The sequence below is a fragment of the Triturus cristatus genome, chromosome 2_2, assembly GCF_964204655.1.
Source record: "Triturus cristatus chromosome 2_2, aTriCri1.1, whole genome shotgun sequence".
NCBI lineage: Eukaryota > Metazoa > Chordata > Amphibia > Caudata > Salamandridae > Triturus > Triturus cristatus.
In genome coordinates, this window is record NC_140582.1 from 196,259,688 (window position 1) to 196,286,677 (window position 26,990).

General features: G+C 45.0%; 1 protein-coding gene across 1 annotated transcript in view; it reads right to left on the reverse strand.

Moving 5' to 3' along the window:
- The window catches only part of STPG2 (sperm tail PG-rich repeat containing 2), a 2,141,360-nt gene that overhangs the window by 1,788,217 nt on the left and 326,153 nt on the right, over positions 1-26,990 (reverse strand). Inside the window, exons 5-6 of the mRNA XM_085641159.1 lie at positions 25,789-25,904; positions 12,951-13,062 (exon numbers count right to left, since the gene is read on the reverse strand). Coding sequence (XP_085497285.1) covers positions 12,951-13,062; positions 25,789-25,904 — 228 coding nt within the window. The remainder of the gene's footprint in view (positions 1-12,950; positions 13,063-25,788; positions 25,905-26,990) is intronic.

The following is a 26,990-nucleotide window of genomic DNA, read 5'->3' on the forward strand; positions in this document are numbered from 1 at the left end:
GAGAGACCTGCACTGGCTCCCCGTCAACAAGAGAATCACCTTCCGCCTCCTCACCCACGCACACAAAGCCCTACACGACCAAGGCCCGACCTACCTCAACAACCGCCTCAACTTCTACGCTCCCAAACGCCATCTCCGATCAGCCAGCCACGCCCTCGCCGCCGTACCCCGCATCCAAAGAACGACAACAGGAGGAAGGTCCTTCTCCTACCTGGCCGCCAAGTCCTGGAACTCCCTCCCGACCGACCTGCGCCTGACCCAAGACCACCTCTCCTTCAGGAAGAAGCTCAAGACCTGGCTGTTCGAGCAGTAGCGGCACCCACCCCCCCCAGCGCCTTGAGACCCTCCGGGTGAGTAGTGCGCTTTATAAATGGCTTGATTGATTGATTGAGAGTCCTTTTGGGGAAGGGTGGGTCCCAATATAACATCCTTCAATCGCGACACCCGCTTGCATGGACACTTGAAGCGGGGAGATTTCATGTAGATTGTCAAACACCCACCAAAATCAAGAACAGATGTGAAGCTCCCCACCATAAACCCACTGGCCATCCTAAAATCATACACAACTACAGATCAAAGGCTTACCATTAATCACAGAACCGGGTGCATACCTGAGTTTTGTTATCCCAAAGTTATACAGAACAAAGGGCTGGTCAGGGTTTTGTCACTCTATACACATAAATCTATTAAAAATCTTTGTGAGGAAGCCTTAAAGCCACAAAGGACAGATAACAGATCTGAGTCCTGTCCCCACAAACTGAAACTCTCAGATAATCTAGCACATATTTGGCAATGATTACTCAGAACCCATAAAAAACCAGCACAGATAGGAAACTAGCCTCCATGGGCCCACACTGACTCAAGTACAGACCAGACATGGCTGACCATATATGCACTCACATTCCAAAACAAATCAGAGACTTACCATAATAAACTCACACACAATAAAGTACAGATTTTAATCTGGTCGCCATCGCCCCCACAAAAAAAATCCAGCTCTGAGTCACGTCACACCACTTCCACACTAAAACAATAACCCCAGTCTGGTAAATTTAAAGTCCATACAAACTACAAATAAAAGCTTGGACACAACAACACGTAATATGAATAAGAACAAATCTGACACATTATATCCGAAAATAATACAGAACCATGCATAGTTCAGAGCCTGGAGACCCCACTCATGATCAAGTATAAACTTGAACCGGGGCAGCACAAAACCAGGCAAAACCAGCGACGATCTCAGCCTTGTCACCATAAAATCACTTAAAATTATGTCATATCCAAACCTGGTCATCCCACTACATACTCCAATACAATTACCGATTTTAATCTCTCTACCCCAAATCCATATTTGGTCAAGTCTAGATCAGAGTCTGGTCACCCCGTATATACAAAGAAACAAGCACAGAAGGTGTGTTTCTTTGGTTAGTTCTTGCTTTGCCTCACAACATTGAACCTGTTCACCTGGTCCCGGTGCGACGGATCACTGCAATAATCCCACATCTAAGTACTATTCAGAATCCCGTTAGAGTCACACACAACCAAGTACAAATATTAACCTGGTCACTATTCATCGTGACCCAGAAGACCCATGTACACATCAAAGTCTGGCCACTCCAGACACTACTCAGTGTAGACTTATGACGCGTTTTCAGAAATACCAAAAACATCCAAGGACATATCTAAGCCTGGTAACCATAGATCCACACACAATCGTATACCGATATGAAACAGCTTTTGCTTACTCCAGGTGTTCCCATCAATATTATTTATGTGGGTAAATATTGGGCTCACTTGAAAAACATCTTATTTGACTAATTTTAAAATCTGGTCTTTGAGAGCATCAGACCATTCCTTTTCCCCAAAAATCACACAAAGAGCGGCTTTTGGTCAGTGGACTTTGTCCACTGGTCTGTTTATTTGTTATTCACATTTTACTTCTGCTCACCACATCATACAGCATGTGGCAAGGACTCAGACCACTTTAGCCGATGGCTCAGCTCTCTTTGAATGACTGCACAAAGTCTGTACTCAGTTAACCCCCGCCTTAAAATAGCTCCTTTCTCTTCAGTGACAAGGCTTGATGTTGCTCCTTGTACTTAATTTAAATCCAAGCTATTAGTTTCGCCTGCACTATGAGTGCTAAATGGCTATTTATTTTCCATCTACTTTTTAAAGCTGTGGTGATAAAGTGAATGACACTGTAATATTCTAGCGGTCTGTGATTTAGTTAGGTGGTCATTTTTTCGTCTCTCCTACACAAATAATAAAATGCATGGACCAATTGAAACTCTTGGTTTAAAAAAAATATATCACATCTGTGATGGTTTTTAAACTGCAAATCTGTTTGACATGCATAGGGTGTCCACGTTTTATATGGCGGGATATTTTAAATGTTTATGGTACATGCTTGTGATGAAAAATAGTAAGAATGTAACCACGGCACCAACTTGCTAAGGGTAGACCTACTGGGTTGTCAATGCTTGTTTTTTTGTATTAACTTCAACATTTTTAAGACATGAGTACCGTAGAAGTTGTGATGTAGGCTCTGTCCACGTCACTACCATAATCACATATAGGCACAGGAAGTAGGGGTGAAGGTCACACATACGCACTGGAAGAAGGGGTGAAAGGGTGCTGCAGCACCCCCAAAATAAACATGCTGGAGTTCAGAAGGTGAATTAGTAATAATAACGCCTTTAAATGTTGATATCTTGTGATATTCGCTCCAAAGACAGAAGTCTGTTCAGTTCGAATAACTTTATTTCTGCCACCAGGACCATAAAAGTACCAACAAAGTTAGAAAAAACAATAATAAATAGAAAAATAGTTAAAACAATTACGGACAATTGCTAGATTAACAAGCATTTGCAATGCAATCGGTCTCGCTTTTGGGACCTGATATGTATTTATATATGCATAATATTATCCTTCGGTCTCTTGCGTTCCTTTGGATCGTGTTTTAACGATTACCACACTATGGAGATAAATAAGCGTTTAAAAGGTAGATATAAGCATGGTTGTTATGGTGAAGTTTTCCCAGTAACTTGTTTTAGGGCCTAAAAAAATACAGCATGTACATTGGGTAGCCGGCTGGGTGGAGGGTTAAACGTGCTAGTGTATGTGGTATTAACAGTATGGACTTTAAATGTGCAGTCTGGAGAGTTTGAATATAAACCTGTAGAAAACAAATACAACTTATTAGAATTGTTTTCCTACAAGTAACAACAACAAAATGTAGTGGCTTAGTGAACTAATGCATGGACTATATGGGTCAATGTTTAACCTCATGGTCTCAGGTTCAAACCCGTCATCTTAACTGAGCATTTTATCCTTATAAGGCCGATAACAATACTAATATTATTGTCACGTGGAAACGGAGGGTTGGAAAAGCTTGCTGCTAGGGTTATGTTTACCAGAAAAAGCGGAAACGGCATGGTTTTTACGGTGAAGATTTCCCAGTAACTTGTTTTAAGGCCCAAAAAAATACAGCATGTAAATTGGGCTTGTTTTTAATATGGTAGCCGGCTGGGTGGAGGGTTAACATTTGCTCTTTATTATAAGGATGGCTGCATAACAGTGATTCAACAAACAAATGATGGACGGAATGCTGACAATGCAGACATTCTCCCCCAGTCAAGAGATCTGGGTTAAATCCATCGTTCTTTTGCCCACTACGCCACCCCAGTTCAGACATGGCCATATGCAAATCAGTCTTGACCCTGTGCCTCATGGGAACAGTCCAGCCCGAACTGCCAAGCCATGTCTTCCCTGGACCGGAATCAAGCATCCTAGGACCGGTTTCTGGCTATCAGCCGTCATCAGCCAGGATAGCTTGACTCCAGTGGCGTAGTGAGCACGGGACCCACGTCTGGGCATACACATCCCACTTAGGGTGAAAAGCGCTACAACAAACAAATGATGGACGGAATGCTGACAATGCAGACATTCTCCCCCAGTCAAGAGATCTGGGTTAAATCCATGGGGTGGCGTAGTGGGCAAAAGAACGATGGATTTAACCCAGATCTCTTGACTGGGGGAGAATGTCTGCATTGTCAGCATTCCGTCCATCTTTTGTTTGTTGTAACGCTTTTCGCCCTAAGTGGGATGGGTATTCCCAGACGTGGGACCCGTGCTCACTACGCCACTGGAGTCAAGCTATCCTGGCTGATGACGGCTGATAGCCAGAAACCGGTCCTAGGATGCTTGATTCCGGTCCAGGGAAGACATGGCTTGGCAGTTCGGGCTGCACTGTTCCCATGAGGCACAGGGTCAAGACTGATTTGCATATGGCCGTGTCTAAACTGGGGTGGCGTAGTGGGCAAAAGAACGATGGATTTAACCCAGATCTCTTGACTGGGGGAGAATGTCTGCATTGTCAGCATTCCGTCCATCTTTTGTTTGTTGTAACGCTAATGCATAACAGTGAGGCATGCTGCATTAGCATTGTTGCGGCGTGGAAACTATGGGGCATGTTATCAAGGAACGGCGTTAAAATTATTGCTGCTTTACCGGCAGAAAACTGCCGCTAAAACGGCGATAATGGGCTTGATAATATGCCCTTGAGAATTCCCATAGAAGCCCATGTTCTGGTGTCAACATGGGCTTCTATTGGAATACTCTGCGGCATATCATCAAGCCCATTATCGCCGCTTTAGCGGCTGTTTTCTGCCGCTAAAGCGGCGATAATTTTAACGCCGTGCTTGATAATATGCCCTTAAGTGTTCTAAAGCATTCTGCTCGTTTTATGTTTACCATAGAGAGCAAAGTGGCAGGGTTGTTTGGGTTAAGTTTTACTTGTAACTTAATGTAGTGGGTATATTGGGCTTGTACTTGCTATTGGAGGGGAGGGCGAGGTTAAAGTTGCTACTGTATGTGGTATAAACAATATAGGGGCATATTATCAAGACACGGCGTTAAAATTATCACTGCTTTAGCGGCAGAAAACTGCCGCTAAAGCGGCGATAATGGGCTTGATAATATGCCCTTGAGAATTCCCATAGGAGCCCATGTTCTGGTGTCAACATGGGCTTCTATTGGAGTTCTCTGCAGCATATTATCAAGCCCATTATCGCTGCTTTAGCGGCAGATTTCTGCTGCGAAAGCGGCGATAATTTTAACGCCGTGCTTGATAATATGACCCATAGACTTTACATGTGCAGCCTGGGTGTTTTAAATTAACGCATAGATGCCCTGAAGAAGAAGAGGCAGCAAAGCAGGGGTGCCTCAAATTCTGGTGCCCTTATTGTAAAGATGCGAAAACAGCTAATAATGTACACAATCACAGAACCGAAGAGTTCTAAACGTTGCGTACTTACGGAACAAAACGTGAGCATATTACCGTAAACAATTACTGGTCATTGATGGAATTCATTAGAACGGCAGGCACTTTTAAAATAAAAGAATCATCTGGGGATAGTTTCAAGTAAAGTCAGAATAAAAACAACAGATCCCACTAGCAGCCTCACAGCTGTGTTCACACGTGATCCTTTGTTCATGCAAATTATGGGGCATATCAACAACAACCGGTGATAATTATCTCTAAGCGCACTTAGCGCTAGGATAATTATCGCCGGCTAGCATGAATTTTTATCGCTAAGATAGCGTGCTATTAGCAACGCTTATCTCAATAGCGATAAAAATCCTCAAGCTAACAGGCTAACGTGAGATTATCGCTGGAAACCCAGCGATAGTCTCACGTTACCTTGTTGATAGGGACAGGCAAACTTAGCCATGATATCCTCCTCCCATGGGATATCATGGCTAAGTCAGGAAAATACCAGACGTAAAAAAGCAGCGTTAACCGCGGTTAGCGCTGCTTTTTTTTGTATCTAACAGGGTTAGCGATATTCTTGATAATAGGAGAAATGTCGCTTAGCGACATTTCTCCTATTATTTTACTCTGGAACACCCCCTTTGCATCTCATTAGAGATGCAAGGGGAAGCGTAGAGTAAAAGGGTGCTAACATGCGAATTTGCATGTTAGCACCCTGTTGTTGATAGGGCGCTAGTTTTATCTCTGCTTTTTTGGCTTTTAAAACCAAAAAAGCAGAGATAAAGCCCTTGTTGATATGCCCCAAAATCCGCACGGAAGAGGGCTACGTGATAATAATAATAAGTAATAAGGAGCACATAAGGGCAAACATGAAAGAAAATAAAAATATAAACTGCTATTGTGTTATATAATGAAAATGTAAAACTTTCACATTGTGTTTTTTGTATAAATTATTCACAAATATGGAACGGTTGACAACAAAGATAGCATATTGTTATATTTTTACAACACTCAACTTTAAAGTGTACTGGTTTAGTGGAATAATGCTTCGACATTATGGGCCTGTGTTTCATTTTACGGTCACAGGTTCAAATCCGGTTATTTTAACTCTAGCCTTTCATCCTTATGAGGTCAACAACATTAGTAATTTAAATTTCAAAAGGTTGAATAAGCCTGTTCTCCAACTAAGGTTAATACAATGAGTTCTGCTGCGAGAATTACATATGTTTTATATACCCAAATATGGCTACAGATAAATACACGTTTTATAAATACTAATTAAATAAAGAGTGCAACAAAACTTGCCATTTAATTATTTGTTTAAATTGCCGAAATTATAGATTGTGAAGGGTAATTTTTATTTTTTATTATATGGATGGCTGCATAAAAGGGAGGCATGCTGCATTAGTATTGTTGCGGCGTGTGAACGGAGTGTTATAAAAACATGCTGCTCGGTTTATGTTTACCTTAGGGAGCAAAAGTAGCAGGGTTGTTAGAATTCAGTTTTACTTGTAACTTAATACACTGGGGCTCTTTCTTGGCATGGGAGGGGAGGGCAAAGAGGGGAGTTAAAGTTGCTACTGTATGTGGTAAAAACGGGAAACATCCTTTACCACGATGGCGTTACATCGAGGAACGTTTACCACGAAACACTTACCTCGTAGACGTCTTCACCACACGTTCTTCTTCAACGAACATCTTTACCACGCAAGTCTTCTTCCGCCTTCATCGTCTGCTACGTCCTGCGTTAACGTCATTAGTGTAGTCCTTTTTTACTGTCTAAGGTGTTGAAGACGCGAGTTAAAGGAAAAAATTAGAAAAAAAAGGGGGCTTGGGGGGTCTCCCCCCAAAAAATAAAAAGTAAAACATAAGAAAAAAAAGGGGGTGGGGGGGGGTCTCCCCACCCAAATAAATAAATAAAAATAACGTAGGGAAGGACAGGAAATCGACGTCGTTTTATGAGAAAGGAAATGACGATTCAAATTTAAGACGTAACGTAAATCAGGAAGGAAGAACGAAGAGACGACGTGAAGAGGTAAGGGAAATACAAATTTAAAATACATATATATATATATTGAGGGTAACGGGAAGGGATAATTAAAAAAAGTATTGGGGGAAGGGGGATCACGTAAGGGTACAGGGGAGGGTTATAATCTTTACCAAGAGTATTCCATTACCATGCAAGTATGCGTGGTAAAGGAATATTAGTGGTAAAGATTATGCGAGGAAAAATCATTCCGTTGTAACGCATGCGTGGTAAAGGCATGCGTTGCAACGGAATTCGTTGTAACGACATATATTCGGTAAAAACAGTATACACTTTTAATGTGCGATCTGGAGAGTTTAAAAGTCACACATAAATGCGCTGAAGAAGAGGCAGAAAAGCAGTATGCTTCAAATGCGGGTGCCATGGTCGTATGTGCCTGGCGCTATTAGCTCCTCATTGGCAAGATGCGAAAACAGCTAATAATGTTCACAATCACAGAACCGAAGAGCTTGATCACTCTAAACGTTGCGGCCCTCGTTTTTGGGTTAATGCTGTTATCACATGCTTTTGCGTTTCTGCATAGTCACGTGCCAAAGGCTTGGATCCAGGCGGGCGACTGGCGGTCTTTCAGAATGGAATCAAACTGGAGGAAATCCAGACCGGACGTATTTTCCTGTCAATGAAGAGCGGTTTCACCTTGACAGCAGCACGGGTTGCTAGCCAAAATCCTACAGCCCCGGCCTGGATACCATGGAGACTGTTTAATAAGCCACTCGATGAAGTGCTAAAAGACAAACGCGGCCCGAGGCCGTGAAAGTTAAAGTCCATCAAAAGCCTTTACCTTAGGGGGGCGAGCAGCGGTCTGATCAATCAAAGCCAAATGAAAACAGCTCCCGCTGCGCGCGTCCAAAGCCAGAGCGGTTCCTCCCACACCCATGGCGCCTGCGTGAGTGCTTTATGAGACCAGCTGAGGGGTCTGAAAGCACCAGTAATATTAAATAAATAAAGGCGCTTTGCCATGCTGTTTTGGGAGGCGGGAGGGGTCTAAAAACGCCCGTGATGATAAATAAATAAAAGCGCTTTCCCTGGCTGTGTTGGGAGGCGGGTGGGATCTGAAAGCACCCGTGATGTAAACTTGCGCGCGTGTCTCGCGCTAAAAGTGGGAGGGTTTAGGGGAGTGCGGCCCAGAGCACACAAAGCGTTTCCCTTGCGGGAGCGAGTCAAGGGCACCATGTGTTTGCAAGTTAATTACAAACATATGGTGTCTAAGCCCGCTCCCACAAGTGAATCGCCAAACGTGAATGTGTTGCCACTGAAGGCAATGCAACGCGTGCACATTTTTGGGACACAAACAGAATCGATGGCTATAGGTCTTTTCCTACGCAGCGCACGTGCACTGCATAGGCAAGACCTAAAAAACGGATTAAAACAGCAATTTACAAAACATGTGCATACGAATAAAACAACAAAGTGACCCCTCATAGATAATACAAACAATTCCTTCTAATCACCCTCATGGCACCTAGAAATTTGGCAACAGAAATAGCAACAGCGGGACAGCGGTCTGCCCTGAGAATGCAAAGGGCAGCAGAGTAGTCGCATACACCTAGCAGCCAGAATATGGGAGATAACCAGGTCCTATGGGAAGAGGCATAGGCTGGACACATACAAAAACTAACGGGACAGTCTCCTCTGCAGAATTACAGGCCAAACACACACACACTCCTCCCTGGCCCAGTTGGAAGTGAACAGTCTCAGTAGCAAGGTACCCACTCGAAACTAAAAATACAGCTTTCTGTCCAATACAATAGACAACTGATCCCAAAAGTTCTCAAACCCAAAAGTGGGCTTGAAATCAATAAAATCATTGGTTAACTTGGAACAGTCAGCTTTGAGAAGTTCATTAGCCATTACAGATGCCTAATAGTGCTTTTTCAAAAGATCCTTGGCCAGTAATTTGGTAGACTCTAGGCACTCCCACAGTACAGGCAGACCAAGTGAGTAAAGTACCTCCTTAACATGCAGAAGCCAGGGGACCTTACTAAAGCGACCAACCTTCATAACATCCTTGAGACCTTCAACAAAGTGTTCTAGTTCATGGGGAATCAATAGATGTCTCCAGTACAATATTGGGCTCAACCAAATTTTGCCCTACAACCCATATACACCCAGGTCCATACAGAGTGGATACAGTGGAGTGCTGGGCGGGAGAGAGACAAGATTTCTAAGGAATTTGTTTTCAGTTTTGCTTAATAATTCATGATTGGAAAAACCCCACAGTTCTGCACCATATAGTGCAGAGGCTAATTCTTTTGCCTCATTAATTTTAAGAACGGGTGAAATAGGTTTAGTGTATGCAGTTAAATACTCCTTACGCAATGCCCCGAGGTCTGCTTGAGTTTTATAGCAGCCTTATTAACATGGGTGCCAGGTCATACCCATAGACAACGTCACTCCAAGATACGTAAAGGAGTCGACCTTCTTGAGGGAAGCTCCTCTCAGGTCTATACTCCCCCTAAAGGACTTATGTGGATTAAATGACATCACTTTAGTTTTAGAAGAGTTTATTTCTGGGCCACGAGCAAGGCAATACTTGTCAAAATGAGTCAGGATTTTCTGAAGCCCACTCGGGTCTTGAAGATCAGCAGGATGTCATCCACAAAGAGAAGAATCTGAGTTTTAGTTTGTGCCAGTAAGGCAGCATCCAAATCAGCCTGGGACAAAAAATGGACAATATCGTTAATGAATAGCGAGAACAGGGTGGGTGCCAGGACGCAACCTTGGTGGACACCTTTGCGGACTGGCACCCTGTCAGACAATTTACCTTGGTCCCCCCTGCTGACACTCATATAATTGTCCTCATGTTGGTGAATTAGTAATGCTAAAATGTGTGGAGACATTGCCAGGTCAGAAAATGCTTTTAAAAGGCCGATTTTAGATCAACAAAGGCAACATAAAAGAGCTGCTCTCCTTTTGGCACCAATAACGTCATCTCGAATAAGTGAGCGGCAGCCTCAGATGTGTAACGCATCCAGTGTGTCACTTTATTCTTGAAAGATTCCTCCCCTTCATGGTTAGCATTGGAAACCAGCTAGGAAACATTGATCATCATGATGGAAGCAGGGCAGGTAGGTCTGGTTTTAATATGGCGCAGGGGGATGCTTGAATTGTGTCTGTGACTAGCCCCAAAAGAGCAACAAGGGAAGGAGCTGGCTGGAATTGTGCACCAACCTTGTGCAACCGCAAGCTGAGTGTTGGGAGTGGTATCAAATACCCTGTTTTGATGGAGAGTCCATGAAGCCACATGTCTAGGATGATACGGTTTGCAATTGGGGCACAGCCCAGTAAGGAGGGGAGCCCAAGTTCGAAGGGATCACCATTTGATTGAGAGGGGAAACAAATGATCTATAGGTGGGCGCAAATGAATTATTTTGACCATTAACTACATGCTCCTTGCTATTGGCAAAAAGATTATTTAAAGAATTGGCCAGCGGTGAGACCATAGTTTTTAGAACCCCGCCAACTCAGTTTTCAAATTTAATATAAAAGCAGTATAATGAGCCTGATAAGAAGGAATGAACGGAAGAGCATCATGTTCTGCAGGTCGGCGCACGTGATAACCTTCATCAACCTGGTCATTCGTCAGCTTAGACAAAGGGCCAAAGCGATTACTACAAGGCAAAACATCCTCCTGCGAGACCTGTTATGGTTGAGCGGGTACATGATGTACTGGTACAGGTGTTGACAATAAGTTTACTTTGTCCCCAGTTTGTGGCTCCAGGGCCTGACTGCTGTTTCTCTTGAACATGCTGGGAATTCGTTTTGCTTGGATAGAGAATCTAGAGACGGAGAGCTGCTATAAGGAGGAGCAGGGACATCAGGGGCGGGGGCAAGAATCTCCTCACATTGTCAATCCTGTCCTGCACACAATTACCTATGGCGTGCTTTTGGGTCTTTTTAATTTTCTTCTTTGCCAGGCCCCCACCCCCTCGGCAGCCTTCCTTTCCCCAATTTATGGATCTCAATGTGCCAATAACATAATTGCACATAAAGCTGTATAGCAACGAGTCAGAGGTTTTCCGTAAACCAGGTGTTATCAGGCACGCCAACTGGCTTGCAGGCACGTCAGACAAACTGGTTCGCTCATGCAACATGAAGTAACTATGGGCAGAAGAGTATTTCGAGAAGTTGACAGAGAACAGTACCTTTGGGGGATCAGAGTGAACATTAGGGGGGGTGACCCAGCCCATCCTCCTCCGGGCTTCGATGGGTGTGGATGGGCCTGCCTTTGGCCCGAGCTTTGCATGGGGGCGGCCAGTCCGTTTCCTGCACAGCGGGCTTGCTGTAGTGCTTTCAGGGCTCGTGGAGAGACCCCGCACCCTCAGGAGCAACGCACGGCAGCTGTGCCTCCTGGCGCTCTGGTGGATGGGGGATGGAGTCCCTTGATGTGCTGAGGGTCTGAGGGGTCATCTACCCCGAAACTGCCACAAGAACTGACAGAAGTCAAATGTCAGGTTATATCTTCGGACAAACTGCTGATTATTCTTTTAACAGGTAGATTGTGTTTACTCTTCTTTTTTGAGGGCAAACGTAGATGATTTTGAACAACCTGACACTCTAGCTGGGGTACAGGGAGTGTGGAAGGAAAGGCTGAAGGATGTGAGCTTTTTTCTGACACACAACAACATTTAAATGCCTGTAAATGAACTGTAAAACACACATTTGGCATTTGTAAATGAACTGTACAATTACTTCAAAACAAATCAGCAGTTAGGAAAGCAGAAATAAAACATATTTTTTGTAATTTAGAAGCGTGAAGGAAACAAAGATTTTTAATCAGATAAAATCAAGTTACATTACTTGGAGATTTACGCACACTATCGTTTCTGTACTAGAAAGCTTTATCAGCAAAACTGCATGTTAGTGCGAATTTTGTTGCCATTTCAATGGAAAACGTACTTCCATACATAACAGTGAGCAATCACACCATCCTTTAGTAATATATTTGTGACAGTGTGCTCCAAAATTCATTTCTGGGTACATACCACACCCTTACTTTGTGTGACACTTCGATGTTTCACAATCCCTATGACTTCAGTGATGTAACATTAATGGCAGCACCCCGGTTACCACTATGATCACATTCCCAGTCTCCAAGGCATGTGGTGAATGATTATACTCAAGGTTTAAATGCTGGCTATGATTCAGGATTTTGGGAATGCCCTTAGCTTGCTGCTCTGTGGGGGCCACCTAACTCCCATATGCAAGCCTATCACACCAAGCACTAACCAGTGCTTAATTTGTGGCAGAGCTTACCAATATTTCCGGGGGGATGCTAGGACTTTTCCAGCAACAGATTTTGTCCCACAGCCTGAGAGATAAAACTAAAAATGTAAGAAAGATAGAGCAAAATAAAGATAGGAAAACAATGACAAAGGGAGAAAGCAGGCATGAAAAAAGAGCCTGCAAGAGTGAGAGAAAGACAAAAGAAGTGTAGAGTGGTGGGAGAAAGAGGCATAAGCCGGAAATCATTCCTAGGCATCTAAGAAAAACTTTAGACCCCATCACATTTTTTTTTTTTTACAAGTTGATCTCTGGCACTCACATTGCCTTCCCCATCTTTGTGTGACCTACTGATCCAAACTCTGTATTTTCAATACCATGAATTAGCTGAATTTGCTTTACCTTCTTCTCCTCCTGTAAAGCTATTACTTCGTGATAGCGTGGGATGCAAGGGTCATATTTCTTCTTATCTTCTTTCTTGAGGTTGACATTTTCATAATGCACTGCACTTTCCCTTTAGAAAGGAAAAGGGGAGATTTATGAGCCTACAATTCAAAACGGACCGACATCTCGGCAAGCAGGCTGAAAGCTTTCTGCTCCTTTCTTGCATATATTAAAACCAGCTGCTCTTGGCAATTGCTAATAGGGGTAATGATTATTCACTAATGCGAGGATATGCACTTATTAATAAAAGCTGCAGTGCGCACCTGTGGCAGACAGACGAGCGAGCTCAGCTTTCCTCACTTCTCCCACAGTACTGACAGCTGAGGCAGGCAGCCCCCTCATGTTCTAGTCAAAATGGCCCCCGTCGCCCCTTCCCTGCCCCCACTTCAGTATGGTCAAAATTGGAACATCAGCTGAGGAATCACAAGGCAGGTCTCCGACAGGTCACTTCCATAGGAACAACAAAATGTAACTAAATGCAGGTATTAAATGAGATTTCAGAGAGACACAGGGTTATGGAAAGGCGGGTAAGTGGAACTGTGCTTCACGGAGAAAGCGAGACAGAGAATGGAGGACACACACACACAGGGAGACTCAGTTATACGAAATTGTACAAGAAGAGTGTGACAGATATATGGGGAAAATAAAGTCAGAGAGAGAGAAGTACAAAGAATAAAAGGGGTGGTTCCTCTGTTGGAGAGGAGCGTTGCCCCACTTAAATGCCCTCTAATTTATTACCATTTTATTTGTCATTCCGCCCATCCCAAACAGAGCGCCAGGACGGGGCGGGGCCTGCTGAGTGGCACCAGCAGCAGACAGGAGGATGGGCTGTCTGTGCACTGTTTAAAGTGTGCATGTCCCTGTAGCCGGCAGTCTTGAGACTGCCAGCCAAACATGAACACTTTAAGCCTCTCAACCCAGCTGTCTTAAGGTTTGAGGGTAAGTGCAGGCCTCAGTGCGCTGTAGAGCGCCGAGACAGGCTGCTCCCTCCAATCAGGGTGCTGCTCTCATGCTGGTTAACAGCATGTGAGAAGTACCATGATTGGTCAAGGGAGCTGCAGCATCCAGTTCCAGTTACTGAGGCGAAAGAAGAGGTCCGGAGTGGAGGACGTCGTGTTGGTAAGTGTTTTATTTTTTAATATTGTTACTTGCGCGCGCGCTCCCTTTCCTCCCCATAGATGCCAGACGCCACTGTAGTGAAGCAGGGAGACAGGTAAACAAGGAGAAAGGAAGGCTCCTGGGCAGGGATACACAAGGGAGGAAGAAATTCGGACTCACTCTACCCTCAAATGTTGCAGCTTTTTGAGACTGCACACACATCAGGGATTAAACTTTGGCCTTTCAAATTCATATTATGTAGTTGTTTTTTGGGGCAATTTGAGTGTCCAAATTATTGGGGAACAAAAGAATTCAGCAGTGAAAGACAGATGAAACAGGTAGGGGCAGGTGGGTGATGTTGAAGAGAATTGGTGGGGATGTGTCCAGTGAATGAAAAAAAAGAAAGAAAGAATTGGGGAATCCTAGGTAGTTTCCGATCGCTCCTTTATATTAAGTACTCCACAACATCACCAACACTCTAAATCTGCTCACCTCAAATGTTTGTTTTTCTAGCAGAGTTTTTAATCATAGAGCTATCACAGTGCTATCTGTGCCAAACTAGAAAAGCAGAAAATACTTTTTCTAGTGAACGCTTGGTGCACATTTATGGAGGTGAGCGGTATTCAATAAGGATTTGTTTATCATCATGCAAATGCCAGCCTCCATGTGGCTTTCCATCTGTTTGCTGTGATGCATAAGTTGTTGGCGATGTTGGTAGAGAAAGGAGGAGTTTTGGAACTCATTCCTTTAGGACAGGTGTGGCTACATAAGTGACCAGACTGAGGGGCATATGTATAGGCCCTCAGAGCCACCGGAGCATCACTTTCTTTTGACGTTCCAGTGGTGCAGCGCCATCTTCCATATTTAAATCATGATGCTAAGCCACTTTAGGTGGCGTAACGCCACCTTGTAAATAGGCCCATTTCCACTCCAGTCCTCTGCGGCAAAGAGGCGTGCAATGGGTGTTGCTGTGGGCATTCCACTGCAACCCCCATTGCTCTTTCCACGTGTGCTGCATTGGTGCAAATCGCCATTATTGATTGTTTATGTGCAGGAAAGTGTCCCTTCCTGCACATAAACAATTGTCCCTGTAGCACAGGCACCCACCAATGTAACATGCCGGCAGGGTGCCTACTCTGGTGCTAGGCAGCTCTTTTGTGCACTGGGGAAACACAGGGTTGCGCCGTATTCTTGATAATACAGCGCATCACTGTGTTTTGAAAACATCGGAGTGTGGCCCTACCAAATTTGGCGCCGCTCAACGCGCCAACGCTTTATTGTGAATATGCACCCTAGTCTGTTGTTGAAGGTCAGGAAGAATTTGGGCAGATGGAGGAACACTGTTAGGGATTGCCTATGTTCTTTTATTTTTGTTTCTTGCACACTGTGTAGCCGGACCGTTGTTGGCAGTATTGACGATCTGGTTTGCTGGTAACTCTTTCCTACAGTGGGCAGCGAAACAGTTGGAGAAGAGGCCTTTTGGAAAATCATTGGGCATAACAACAGATGCCTCTAGGGATGAATGGTGGGGTATGAATGTTATAAAGTAGTTGGCAGAGTTGGTATTGCTTGGTGTTTGCCCATCGCATGTACTGCTGATCCACCTGGGTGACTACAATCTAGTTCAACTTTCTAGTTCAGACTTTTGACAGAGATGAAAGGTGATCTGGACAGAATAGCTTTTGCATGTTAGAAACTGGCTCTATATATACTGCACCAAAGTGAGCTACAGTGTGTATAGAGTCCAAGAGTCCCCAGAGGTAGGCAGAGGTTAAAGTTACGTAGAACCTTACTCTCTAAAGTGGTAGCTTGGTCGAGCAGTAAGGCAGTATCAGAGGACAGTGTTAAGCATTTGATGTACACACTCAGTCAGAAAATGAATTCACACACTCAAGAACTGAACTCTAGGCCAGGTAAGCATAAAAATACTTTGCAGTAATAAATTACTTGTGTGAACACAGTTCAAAATAGCAGTAGAAATTATACTGGTTTTGGTTTACAGTTAAGGAAGCAGATTGCAACACTTGGCAGGTATAGTACATTCGAATGAATGGGCTTTTTCAATAATTGCAAGTAAGTAACTTTTACAATACTTTTTCTAACTCAGTGCTAGATGCCTACATTCAGCACTAGGACATTTCCTGAAAACAGTTGAGAAAATGCGTTTAGGTTATTGTTAGGATTTTTAAGGAATATTTAAAGTTTTCAAAACTCCAAACTCAGTCGTTTTTTCGAAAGAAAATTGTCAATGTTATTCTATGGAAGAAAAACAGGTTATCGGTTTGCAGGTAAGTAAACAACTGTGGAAGATAAGGTTCTGTGGTTAGACTCAGGGGGCCCCCAGGGTCAGTGATGCACTGTTGTTGCACCCTCAGCAGCACTAGGGCGGCAGGGTGCAGAGTGTTTAGGCCAAATGTTATCCTATGGAGGATAGGTGGTCTCCGGTTGGTGGCTGCTGGCTAGCAGGCCACACGGCTGTGGGAGCCAGGCTCCCAGGGTTTAGGTCAGGGCAAAGAGGGAAACAAGTAGACACAAAAAGTGCACCCCCAGCGGCACTGGGGCGGCCGGGTGCAGAGTGCTGTTTCGATATCGGGTGCCCTGTGGTTTTCTATGGAGATCCTCCGGTTTGAAGAAAGGCTGCAGGCTCGGGGATGAAGACCTTTTGGGTGAGACCACCCCTTCGAGGGGTAAGTTGGGATGTCGTGAGTTGGCTAGGCACTGCTAGTTTGGGCACACAAGGCCGTGGGGCGTCGGGTGCAGGGGTGCCTTTTCGCATCGGATTTTCTTACCCACTCTGGTCGCGGTAGGGGGGTCATCTGGTTTGAGGCTGTAGGCGTCGTCTGGAGGCTTGAGGCAGGTCAGGGGTCGCCAGATCTTGGGTTAGGATCACTGGAGGGACCTCCTCGTTGTGTTGGTTCACTCTAGCTCGGGCCAGAGTCAGCGGGTGCAGAGTGTGCTGGATTCGCGGTTTCTGACTGGCACCAGAAGCTGCAGTGTAAACACGTCCGGTGTTCTCGGGAGACAGAGTCCTTGAAGTGAAGGCAGGCAGGTCCTCTGGGGTTTGTGAGGTTGCTGGCTGCAGGACACGCCAGGATTTCGCAGGAGCAGGTTCGAGGGGAGACAGGCCTGTAGGGCTGGGTCCAAGTCAGTGGGCGTCGTCCTCTTGTTAGCTCGGCACAGTTCTGCGGTCCTTCTTCTTATCTTCTTTTCTTGTGGTTTCTAATCTGAGGAAAAAAGGCACAGGGTGCCCCCTAAATACTAAATTTAGGGGTGTTACAGGTAGGTAAAGGGCAGGGACCAATGGGTCCCTTCCCTGGGGTGGGTACACCCCCTATTCTGCCACTCTCCTGTGGGGGGGGGGCAGGAGCCTGTCCCTGGTTTGCTGGGTTCCCCTATCCTCAAGATGGTGGGGACTCGCGGTTGTGCTTCACCTCACCTCCCCCACCTGAGGGGTGGAGCTGGCAGAGGTGGGCACACCTCCCTTCCTCACTTGTTTTTCCTGCCGGTTCTCCCGCCCAAAGTGGGGGGTAGAACCATTGGGGACCAGGTGCTGAAAGCAGCAAATGGTCTGGAGAGGCTCACAAAGGCAGCATGCCTTTGAAGCTTCTCCTTCGTGAACCCCGAGGAGTCTTGGCACCTGGTCCCAGGATGTGCATTGGTTCAGGCCGCCGAGAGCAGCAGGTTCTCGACCCAGGGGTCCAGAAACATGTCTGGTGGTGGCAGCCTACGCAGCCACTCAGTCAGGTCACTAGTAGTTGGTCGGATTTCAGGGGCATCTCTAAGATGCCCTCTGTTGTGCATTTTACATTAAATCTCACACTGGCATCAGTGTGGGTTTAATGTGCTGAGAAGTTTGATACCAAACTTCTCAGTCTTCAGTGTAGTCATTATGGTGTTGTGGAGTTCGTAATGACAAACCCCCAGCACCATATACTCTTAATGGCAGCACTGCACTTACAGTGCCCAGGAAAGGACTTGGGCACTGTAGGGGTACAGGGCTCATGCACCTGTACCCTCACAACTGGCATAGGGCACCCAGCTAGAGGGGTAGCTGATGTATGCCAGGGCAGTGGTTTGTGGGGACGGCGTACAAGGATGTGTGCCATGTCAACTCTTCACTTTGTTCTGCACCAAGGCAACCAGTCTGCAAAGGCAGTGTGTGAGTGTCAGGGTACAGGGCCTCTGAGGGTGGCACAATAAGTGCTGCACCCCTTGGACGCCTTCTCTGGTCACAGTGCCCTGGGTACCTGTGGCACCATTTACCAGGGGCTGACATGTGGTGGCCAGAGATGCCAATTGGGTTTAGGCTTCAATGCAGTTTTTAGAGAAGGAACATAGACCCTGGATACCTGATTAGCAGGAGCCCCGGCACACTCAGTCAAAGAACATCAACAATTCAGCAAAATGTGGGGGCATCCCATGTAAGAAAGAGGGCACTTTCGCACAGTGCATGGTCAGGAAATTAAGGCAAAACGCTGTGGAAAAGACCATTTGTGGAGTGAATAGGGAGAAACAACAGTTTTGTGTTGGGAAGAGGATAGGTTTGTTGCAGCACAACAGCACAGTACAAGGTGATTTTTCTCTGTTTCAGCAAGATGAGGTACACCTTTCTTTTTTAGGTAATAATATTATTTGCCAAAGATATGGAACATGGTGGATAAGAAAATGGTAGTCAGTTTATGGCGCTGAAAACATGGTATGGTACGGCTGTTAGAGTGACAGCCCATGAGCAGTAAGGTACGGCTGATAGAGTGACAGCCCATGAGCGGATGTGGCAAGAGGGGAGTAGGCTATTGGAGCAACAGCACTCCACAGTTTTTGAGGGAGCAGGAAATCCCCTAATCCCTGTTTTCCTGGTTAGCAGGAAAGCACAAGGTTGAGGCCATAAGCCGGAAGGCTTGGGTTGTCTCCGAGGGGACAATTTGAAGATTTTACACATGGAAGATAATGCTTGGGTCATGTTTGAAAGGGCGGTGGTTGGAGAGAAAGTTGGTTGGTAGTAGATAATGGGGTTGTTTGATTGAATGAGTTCATATTTGTGGGCTTAAGAGTGGGGGTTTAGGTTTCGAAATGTGAGAGGTGGGGATTGACTTTGTATTGTAATGCTAATATCTAGCTGTATCCTGTCCTAATAAAGAGGCCTAGCTGTATGCTGTCCTAATAAAGCAGCCTTTTGCTCTCTAATGGTGGCCCTGGTCATTTATGTCCCATCCTACCCACATACCTCTCCTCTCATGCATTTTTTACCCTGGCATCGCTGAGTCTCCCTTCCTGTCACACTAGCAGCATATAGTAGCTCTCTGAATCCCCCTTGCATTAGACTGACTGCACAGTTAAATGCATGTTCAGCTGCAGAAACACTTGACCCAACAGCAACATTACCAGAGGGTGAGCTAACCACACTGGAAGACACTAGCACATCCTCCATTCTGAATATAAATGTACCCTCAACAATCCTATAAAGCAGAATAGATAGAAAGCAAGTCATTCTATTACCCTATCATGCCCTCCACATTGTGGAAGGAAAACAATGGAGGCTTTCACCTTTTTCCTCTGTTTATTTGCCTAACGTGTGACTTATCCTATCACTGCCCACTAGCCATGCAGAGCCACCATTATGTCTACCTCTCATGTGACTGACTCTCTCCAGCACCACTGCTTCGCTGCAGGGACCTGCCTAGCTGCTGACTTGAGACACACTGTTCCCCAGCTCCACAAGCCTTTCTGATGCATGGCATCTGACTGGCTCTGTCCAGTGACCTTCCAAAGGCACGACTTGCCTTACTGCTATACATATGATATAAGTGACTCTTCCCTACACCCAAAAGCATTGTTGGTTGTAGAGAGGCTGCATGCCACACTGGCCTTTCAGTGGCGCTGGCCTGCCTTTCTGATCTTTCACTGACTCGGATTCAGCCCCACTGGCCTTCCAGTGGCAGATGCTTCTTTTCTGACACTTCCCTCTCTCCGCTCTTATCGATTTTTCCTGGTGCTAACCTTATCCTATTTGACGAGGAACTCCAAGATAAAGGGGTACTTAGTTAGCGAGATATTTAAAGTCATGGCAATTCAGGATGCTTCCTTCCCCAGCACTTTACAGCTTGGTCATTGTTGTGTGTATTGTAAACATAAAGAGAGGGAGAAGTCGTGACCCGTTCATCTTCCTAGTCCGATGGAACAAAAAGACAAAGTTAGAATGGATCCTCCATCTAATTTTGTTTTGGTTACTCAAGTGTACTCCTTCTGTCTCTTTTTACGTTTTTTAGAGACTTGGAACCCACAGTGTGTTTAAAAAGAACCCTCACTCACCTACCTAGTAGGTGAAATGCTTCATCATTGGGTTCCCACCCTGGTTGCCGAATGCCCCCAGAGTGTCCTGCAACGCCTGATTACAGCAGAGCTGGTTGTTTTTGGGTGATCCAGAGATTGTGACATAATGAATTAAAATTGACTCGGGAATCCCTGTGATCCAAAGTATTTAAATGTATATGTTTATTTGGGGTTCCCAGTCAATGTTAAAAAAAGTGGTGGATATATATGGGATAGTTAGTTGGTCTTATGTATCCTCAATATAGTCATCCTGGGTGTGGTCTACATGTTTCAGCCTCCATTAATAGCCCAAATGGGTCAACTGGGCTTTCTTTAGGACCAGATTTATTTTGTGCTTGCACACTTGCTAGGGAATGCAAGGCAAGGGTGTTTGTATTGGGTACTTACAAGGTCCCAGCGTTATCCGATCACAATGTGTCTTGTATTTCATCCTGTGAAAATAAAAGTGTTGGAAGAAAGAGAGTGAATTGATACAAATAGGTGGTCATGCTTTTTTTTAAAGGAAAAGGGGCCAGCTGTACGACCATTTTCTGCAGTCGCAAAAGGGAAATCAACCCATTTGCGATCGCAAAAAACTGTGGTGGTATGTACAAACGCTATTTTACAAGTCACTGACTCGCAAAATAGCGTTTGCGACTCGCTATAAGGAAGGGGCGTGCCAAGGGCGCCCCTTCCTAATAGCAAGTCCAAATGGCATGTAGCATTGTTTTGCGACCGCATTTGCGGTTGCAAAACATTTGCAGTTTACCACCTACTTCAAGTAGGTGGTAAACCACTCGCAAATGGGATCAGGTCCCCAGGGGACCCTTCCCCTTTGTGAGTGTTTGCGAAAAATATTTTTAAGAGCAAGCAGTGATCCCAGGGACTACAGACTGCCCTTAAAAAATGAAACTGAAAAGTTTCATTTTTCTTTTTTAAATGCATCCCGTTTTCCTTTAAGGAAAAAGGGCTGCATTAAAAAAAATATATGCTTTATTTAAAAAACAGTCACAGACATGGTGGTCTGCTGACCCCAGCAGGCCACCGTCCCTGGGAGTGCTAGCCATTCCCAATGGGGTTGCAAATTGCTCTTGCCTTATGAATATTGATGAGGCATGCAATTTGCGACCCCATTGGGAATCGCAAACAGTGTCTGAGACACTGTTGAACATTCACTTTAGTGAGTCGCAAATTGCAAGTTGCAATTCGACGTAATTTGTGACTCGCTAAAGTGAATGTTCGTACATTTGGCCCCAGATGCGTAACTTTATCATTGAAGCCCCTATTTTCAATAGTTCATACAAAGAGCAATGTGAGGAATCCCTTTAATTAAGAACAGTCGCTCACATATAATATAATCAAGCCCCTATTCTGGGCTGGCAGGGAAAAAGCAAGGAACCATTGAGAGTGTCAATGGTGGTACCTTCTTTATAACAATTTTTTAAAACCCATGGACATACCCATATACTGCGGCCCTATGAATGATTTCCGAATGGCAGGATCTGAACTGGGGTGGCGAAATGAGCTATAGAACGATGATGGATTCAACGCAGATCTGTGACTGGGGGTGAGTGACTGAAAAGTTTCAGCGCTCCGTCCATCATCCCCTTGTGTTTGCTTTGTTTGCCCTACGTTGGCAGGGTATGCCCAGAAGTGGGTCCCTTGCTCACTTTGCCACTGGATTCAAGCTAGCCTGGCTGATGAGGGGTGTTACCCTGAAACTGGTCCCTGGATGCTTGTTTATGGTCCAGTGAAGATCTGGCTTGGCAGTTAGTGCTGGACTGTTCCCATGAGGCACAGGGTCAAGACTGATTTGCATATAGCTGGGTCTGAACTGGGGTGGCGAAGTGAGCTAAAGAACGATGATTGATTCAACCCAGATCTGTGACTGGGGGTGAGTGTCTGGAAAGTTTTAGCCCTCCATCCATGATCTCCTTGTGTTTGCTTTCTACACAGTAAGTAACACTACCAACTAGTTTATGAACAGGCAACAAGAACCCGAGCACCGTCAAGGGTTCAGAGATGCTGAAAGAGCTTTGGGGCCATACATTAGCATGAGTGAATGACAAATACAAATGCCCTCAACATGACATAACATAATCACAGACAGGGCAAAATGCTCCCACAGCTGTAGTGTAAGTGTTCACCTTTTGTGAATAAGCGTCTCCTGCTGGCAGCAAGGCTCGTGGAGTAAAACACTCACTTCTGATAAATGGGAATCACCGCATATGTTGGGCTCAAATTCTGTCAATGCTGACTCGGTCTTCGGAGCGTCTAAGTTTAGCAATGTGAGTACCGTGCGTGAATTGGGTAATAGTAACCAGAGGTCGAAGTGGGCAGGAACTATCGGCACCGAAGTTCCTTTACCTTTTATCTTAAAGCAGAACCGTTCCTCGCTTTCCTCACATCTGAAAATCGTTCCTGGGCGCCATTTAACAGTACACTTCGCCAGTGAGGCCTGGAGCCCGAAGGAAAGCCGTGAGGACTTGGAAGCTGCTAGAACATCCTCACCACCTCCCAGCACCGACCCTACCTTCTTGATCTGCATGCCAGTCAGTGTTGCAGCTCGGGAATGAATAGCAACCCCTTGCTCACACCTCTTCCGTGACGCAATTTGCACAGCCGTTATCGAAGCAAAGACACGGAGGCTTATTTACAAGCCCCTCGCGCCGCTGGTACGTCACTTTTTCCCATGTTAAAAGTGACGCACCGGTGACGCAAGGGGCATGTAAATAGGCCCCTCGAACTTCAGGCCCACTCTGCACTGCACTGTAATTAAGAGGCAGAAACATTTGTGCCTAAACTCTGAAAGAAAACGTTTCACAAGAAATGACGGATACAAATGCGTACAATATTAAAAGGTTACCTACGTCAGTGTTTCTTTTCTGTTTTTCTTTGAAGCATTGTATAGTACTGTTAAGCATATGTGACACACTTTTCTGCCCCCCGGTGTAGCACTGTTAGGACTCTTTGGCTGCAGATATCGCGTGAAAATATTCAAAAATATACTGTGGTGAATTCTTGCCATTAGGGTAATTCAGATGTAAAGTCGGTACTTTAGAATCCACATGACCAGCATGTGAACTACGTATACAACTGTTTGCACTGATAAAGTAGCTCGTTGTTAAGATGGCACCTCGACTGACAGTGGAGCTTAGCCTAGACCAGTGGTCTTAAAACTTTTGGTGATGCACTCTCCACCACCCCCACCTCTTCCCCCATTGCAACAAAAAAAAGTTCATCGGCCCCCCTTCAAACATGTTCACAATTATTCTAATATACTGGCAATGTTAAAATATATATAGACTTATTTCAACATTGCAGATAAGTTCTGTTACTGTTTTAAAAATGCAATCAAATACACGATTACCAAACATACTATGCTGGGCAGATTGAAGTATAAGGTAAAAAGTATCCACAGTGTGAATATTAAAGAAAGGGCAGGCGTTTTGAAACTTTTTTGAAGTCCCGTCCCTTTTTGACACCTTCTCCAAGCCAGGATATAAATGACAAAAGATGTTAGTGATGGCCCATTACATAATGGGTTACTGCTGCTCATGTTTTTGTCTGCTGAAAACAAAGAACTGTTATAAGCATAATGCTTCTTTTGACTAGAGCCTGCCCCCCACCAATCACTTGTGGCCCTCCAGTTTGGAGACCCATGGCCGAGACGTTCATCCTTCTGAGGTGAATCTAAAGAGTACCAATAGTAGTAACGGATGGCAGAAGGGGAGCAGTATAATATTAAAGGGAAGCAAGATGGGTGCGAGCAAGAAGTGGGGGACAGGGAGAGCAGTTTTATTCACCTGATGACTGGACATTGTGCTGTTTCATGACGGAGCAGATGCAGAAAGGAGACATGCTGGGGGATATTTACAAAGAAGTGGTGGAGTGCGGCATTAGCCGTCATGGCTTAACGCCTCACTCCGCCACTTCAGAAAAGCAAGGCTGCACCGTATTTACAAGGATATGGTGCAGCCTTGCGTTTCCCCCTGTGCTGGTGCTACACTTAGCCGTGTAGCACCAACACAGGCACCCTTGCACCATAGTGCAACTATGGTGTCTGCGTGCAGGGAAAGATTGTTTATGTACAGGAAGGTCCCCCTTCCTGCACATAAACAATCTTGAAATGCCATTTTGTCACTTCTATGTGTGCTACTTAATGCAGCACAGATGTTCTTATCTTTAAGGATTGTTTATGTGCAGGAAGGGTCACCTTCCTGAAAATAAATAATCCAAGGCGTTTTGCTTTTTCCATGTGTGCTGTACAAGGCAGCACACATGGAAAAAAGCAGAAACGAAGAGAAATAAAGCATTTCTCCTCGTTTCGTCAAGTTAAGACCAGGTTTTCCCTGGTCTCAATTTTGGAGCTGCCTCCTATTTACACTCCCTTTGTAAATAGGAGGCAGCGTCCAAATCAATGGGTGTTGCAGTGGAACAGCCACCGCAACTCCCACTGCCCACACCTTTCACACTATGCATAGCGTGAAAGGGGGCCTCATTTACAAGGCAGCAGTAAGTCACGTTAAGTGGCTTAACGCTGCCTTGTAAATAAGGCTAAGCCCGATCACAACAGAAATGTCGCAAAAAGTGACGTTCCCATGGCGATAGGGACTTGTAAATATGCCCCGCTGTGCGTATGCCAGAGACGGCCCTGCAGCACGTGCTTAAACCCACTGAGATCCCTCCAGTCTAGAAGAATATTTCTGCAGTTGAAACCCTGCCCATTTCCTCTCACCTGACCCCGAGGCCACAGCATCACCACTTCTTTATTTACACGTCTGTTATTTACAGTGCTTGTTAGAATCAGCAGAAGCGCTATATTCAAATCAAGTTATATTTGTGTTTTGTAGAACAAGGACGCTTTCTTTTCGACAACCTATAACAGTCTCTTAGGAACAAATAAAGCAAAATGATGAATTTGTATACGCATTAAATATATTTGATACAGTGAAAATATGAGCGCTGAGTTCTTTCACAGAAGATATTGTAGATTCTCCTCGCAGGTTTGACCCGGTGCGCTAACCCTTACTTCTCGCCTCAAGTTAGTGCTGACTTGACTTCACTAATGAATTTTCTGGCTCCCTCTCCCTCTGCAGCTCTTTATGAAGGCTATATTCCTCATTACGCATCATAAAATGACATATTTTGACAGTTGCCGCTGAAAAATCCTGGCAGTTAAATGGTCGATTGTAACTCACATCACGGTGAAAATTGCTCGTGTTAAATGCCATCCGATAAATAACCATCAATGCTTCCGCTCAGTTTGTTTTATCACTCAAGACATTATCTAATTATGGAATCATTGGATTTAATCGGAAGGCGTTAAACTAACTTTCTGGGAATTAAAAGCCGAGCAAAACAATGGAAGTGCTGTGAGACCACTTACTGGGTGACGTCATACGCTCCGGGGCCTGGTCCTTCCTGCTTCTGGTATTCTAAGCGCTTCGCTGTGAGGTTGCCGAAGTGCACTCCTTTGTACTTAGAAGTAGCATAGGCCTCCTTCTGGAAAAGACAAGGTCGTACATTTTATTAGGTGATGCGCACGCGGGCACTCAGGCACACCTGCATGCAGACACACACATACGCACTCACTCCTCCACCAATAACAGCTGCACTTCACTAGTATATAGACTTTTAGATGGGCAACAGTGAATTACGGAGATGTTTTTCACAGTGGGGTCCTGGATGACATCATATAGACAACCAGAGCTAAGCTTGAGTTGTCTATGGTGTCACCAGGCGGGCAACTAGAGCCACATTTCGGGGGGGGGGGGGGGGGCTGAACAAGATTTCGGGGGGGGGGGGGGGGGCTAAGTCTTCCAGCCATAGGCAGAGTGGCTGTAAGAAGGGGTGAAAACACAACAAAAGCCTCATTAGCGAGTAAATGGTCTTTTAAATACCCGTGAAGTACTCTGGTGCGGCTGCAATTAGACGGACACCAGCCCGCGAGGCTGTCTCAGCGGGCTGTCACACACGACGGGGGGGGGGGCTGAAGCCCAGTGAGCCCAATGGGTGTTGCGCGCCTGGGTGTCACTCAAGACCCCGAGGTGAAAAACATACTCGTAATTCACTTTTTACCCATCTACAATTTTAAGTTATATATAACCCCAAAAATCATCTGCCCCTACTTTTAACTGCTACGCAGGAACAGAGGAGTAATGGAGGAGCCATACATAACATCGTCTCTGACTCAAATGTGAAAAAATACCTTACTTGTAAACTTTAACCAATCCCACCATGTTAGAAATGGGGGTCTCCAGTTGGCAGAGGTAGGTACATTTGTTAAATTAGGGACCATTGCTTCTAGTCAGGGTAAGGTGGATACACACTTCAGATAACCCCTCCTCACCCCCTTGGTAGCTTGGCACGAGCAGACAGGCTTATCCCAAAGGCAATGTGTAAAGTATTTGTACCAACACTCACAGTAACAAAGTGAAAACACCACAAATGGAAACCACACCAGTTTAGAAAAATAAAATATCTTTATCTAAACTAAACAAGACCAAAACGACAAAAATCTAAAAGACATAGTTTAAAATATGACTTTAGAAAGGTTATTGCAAAAATAAAGCTTGTAGAAACCAAATA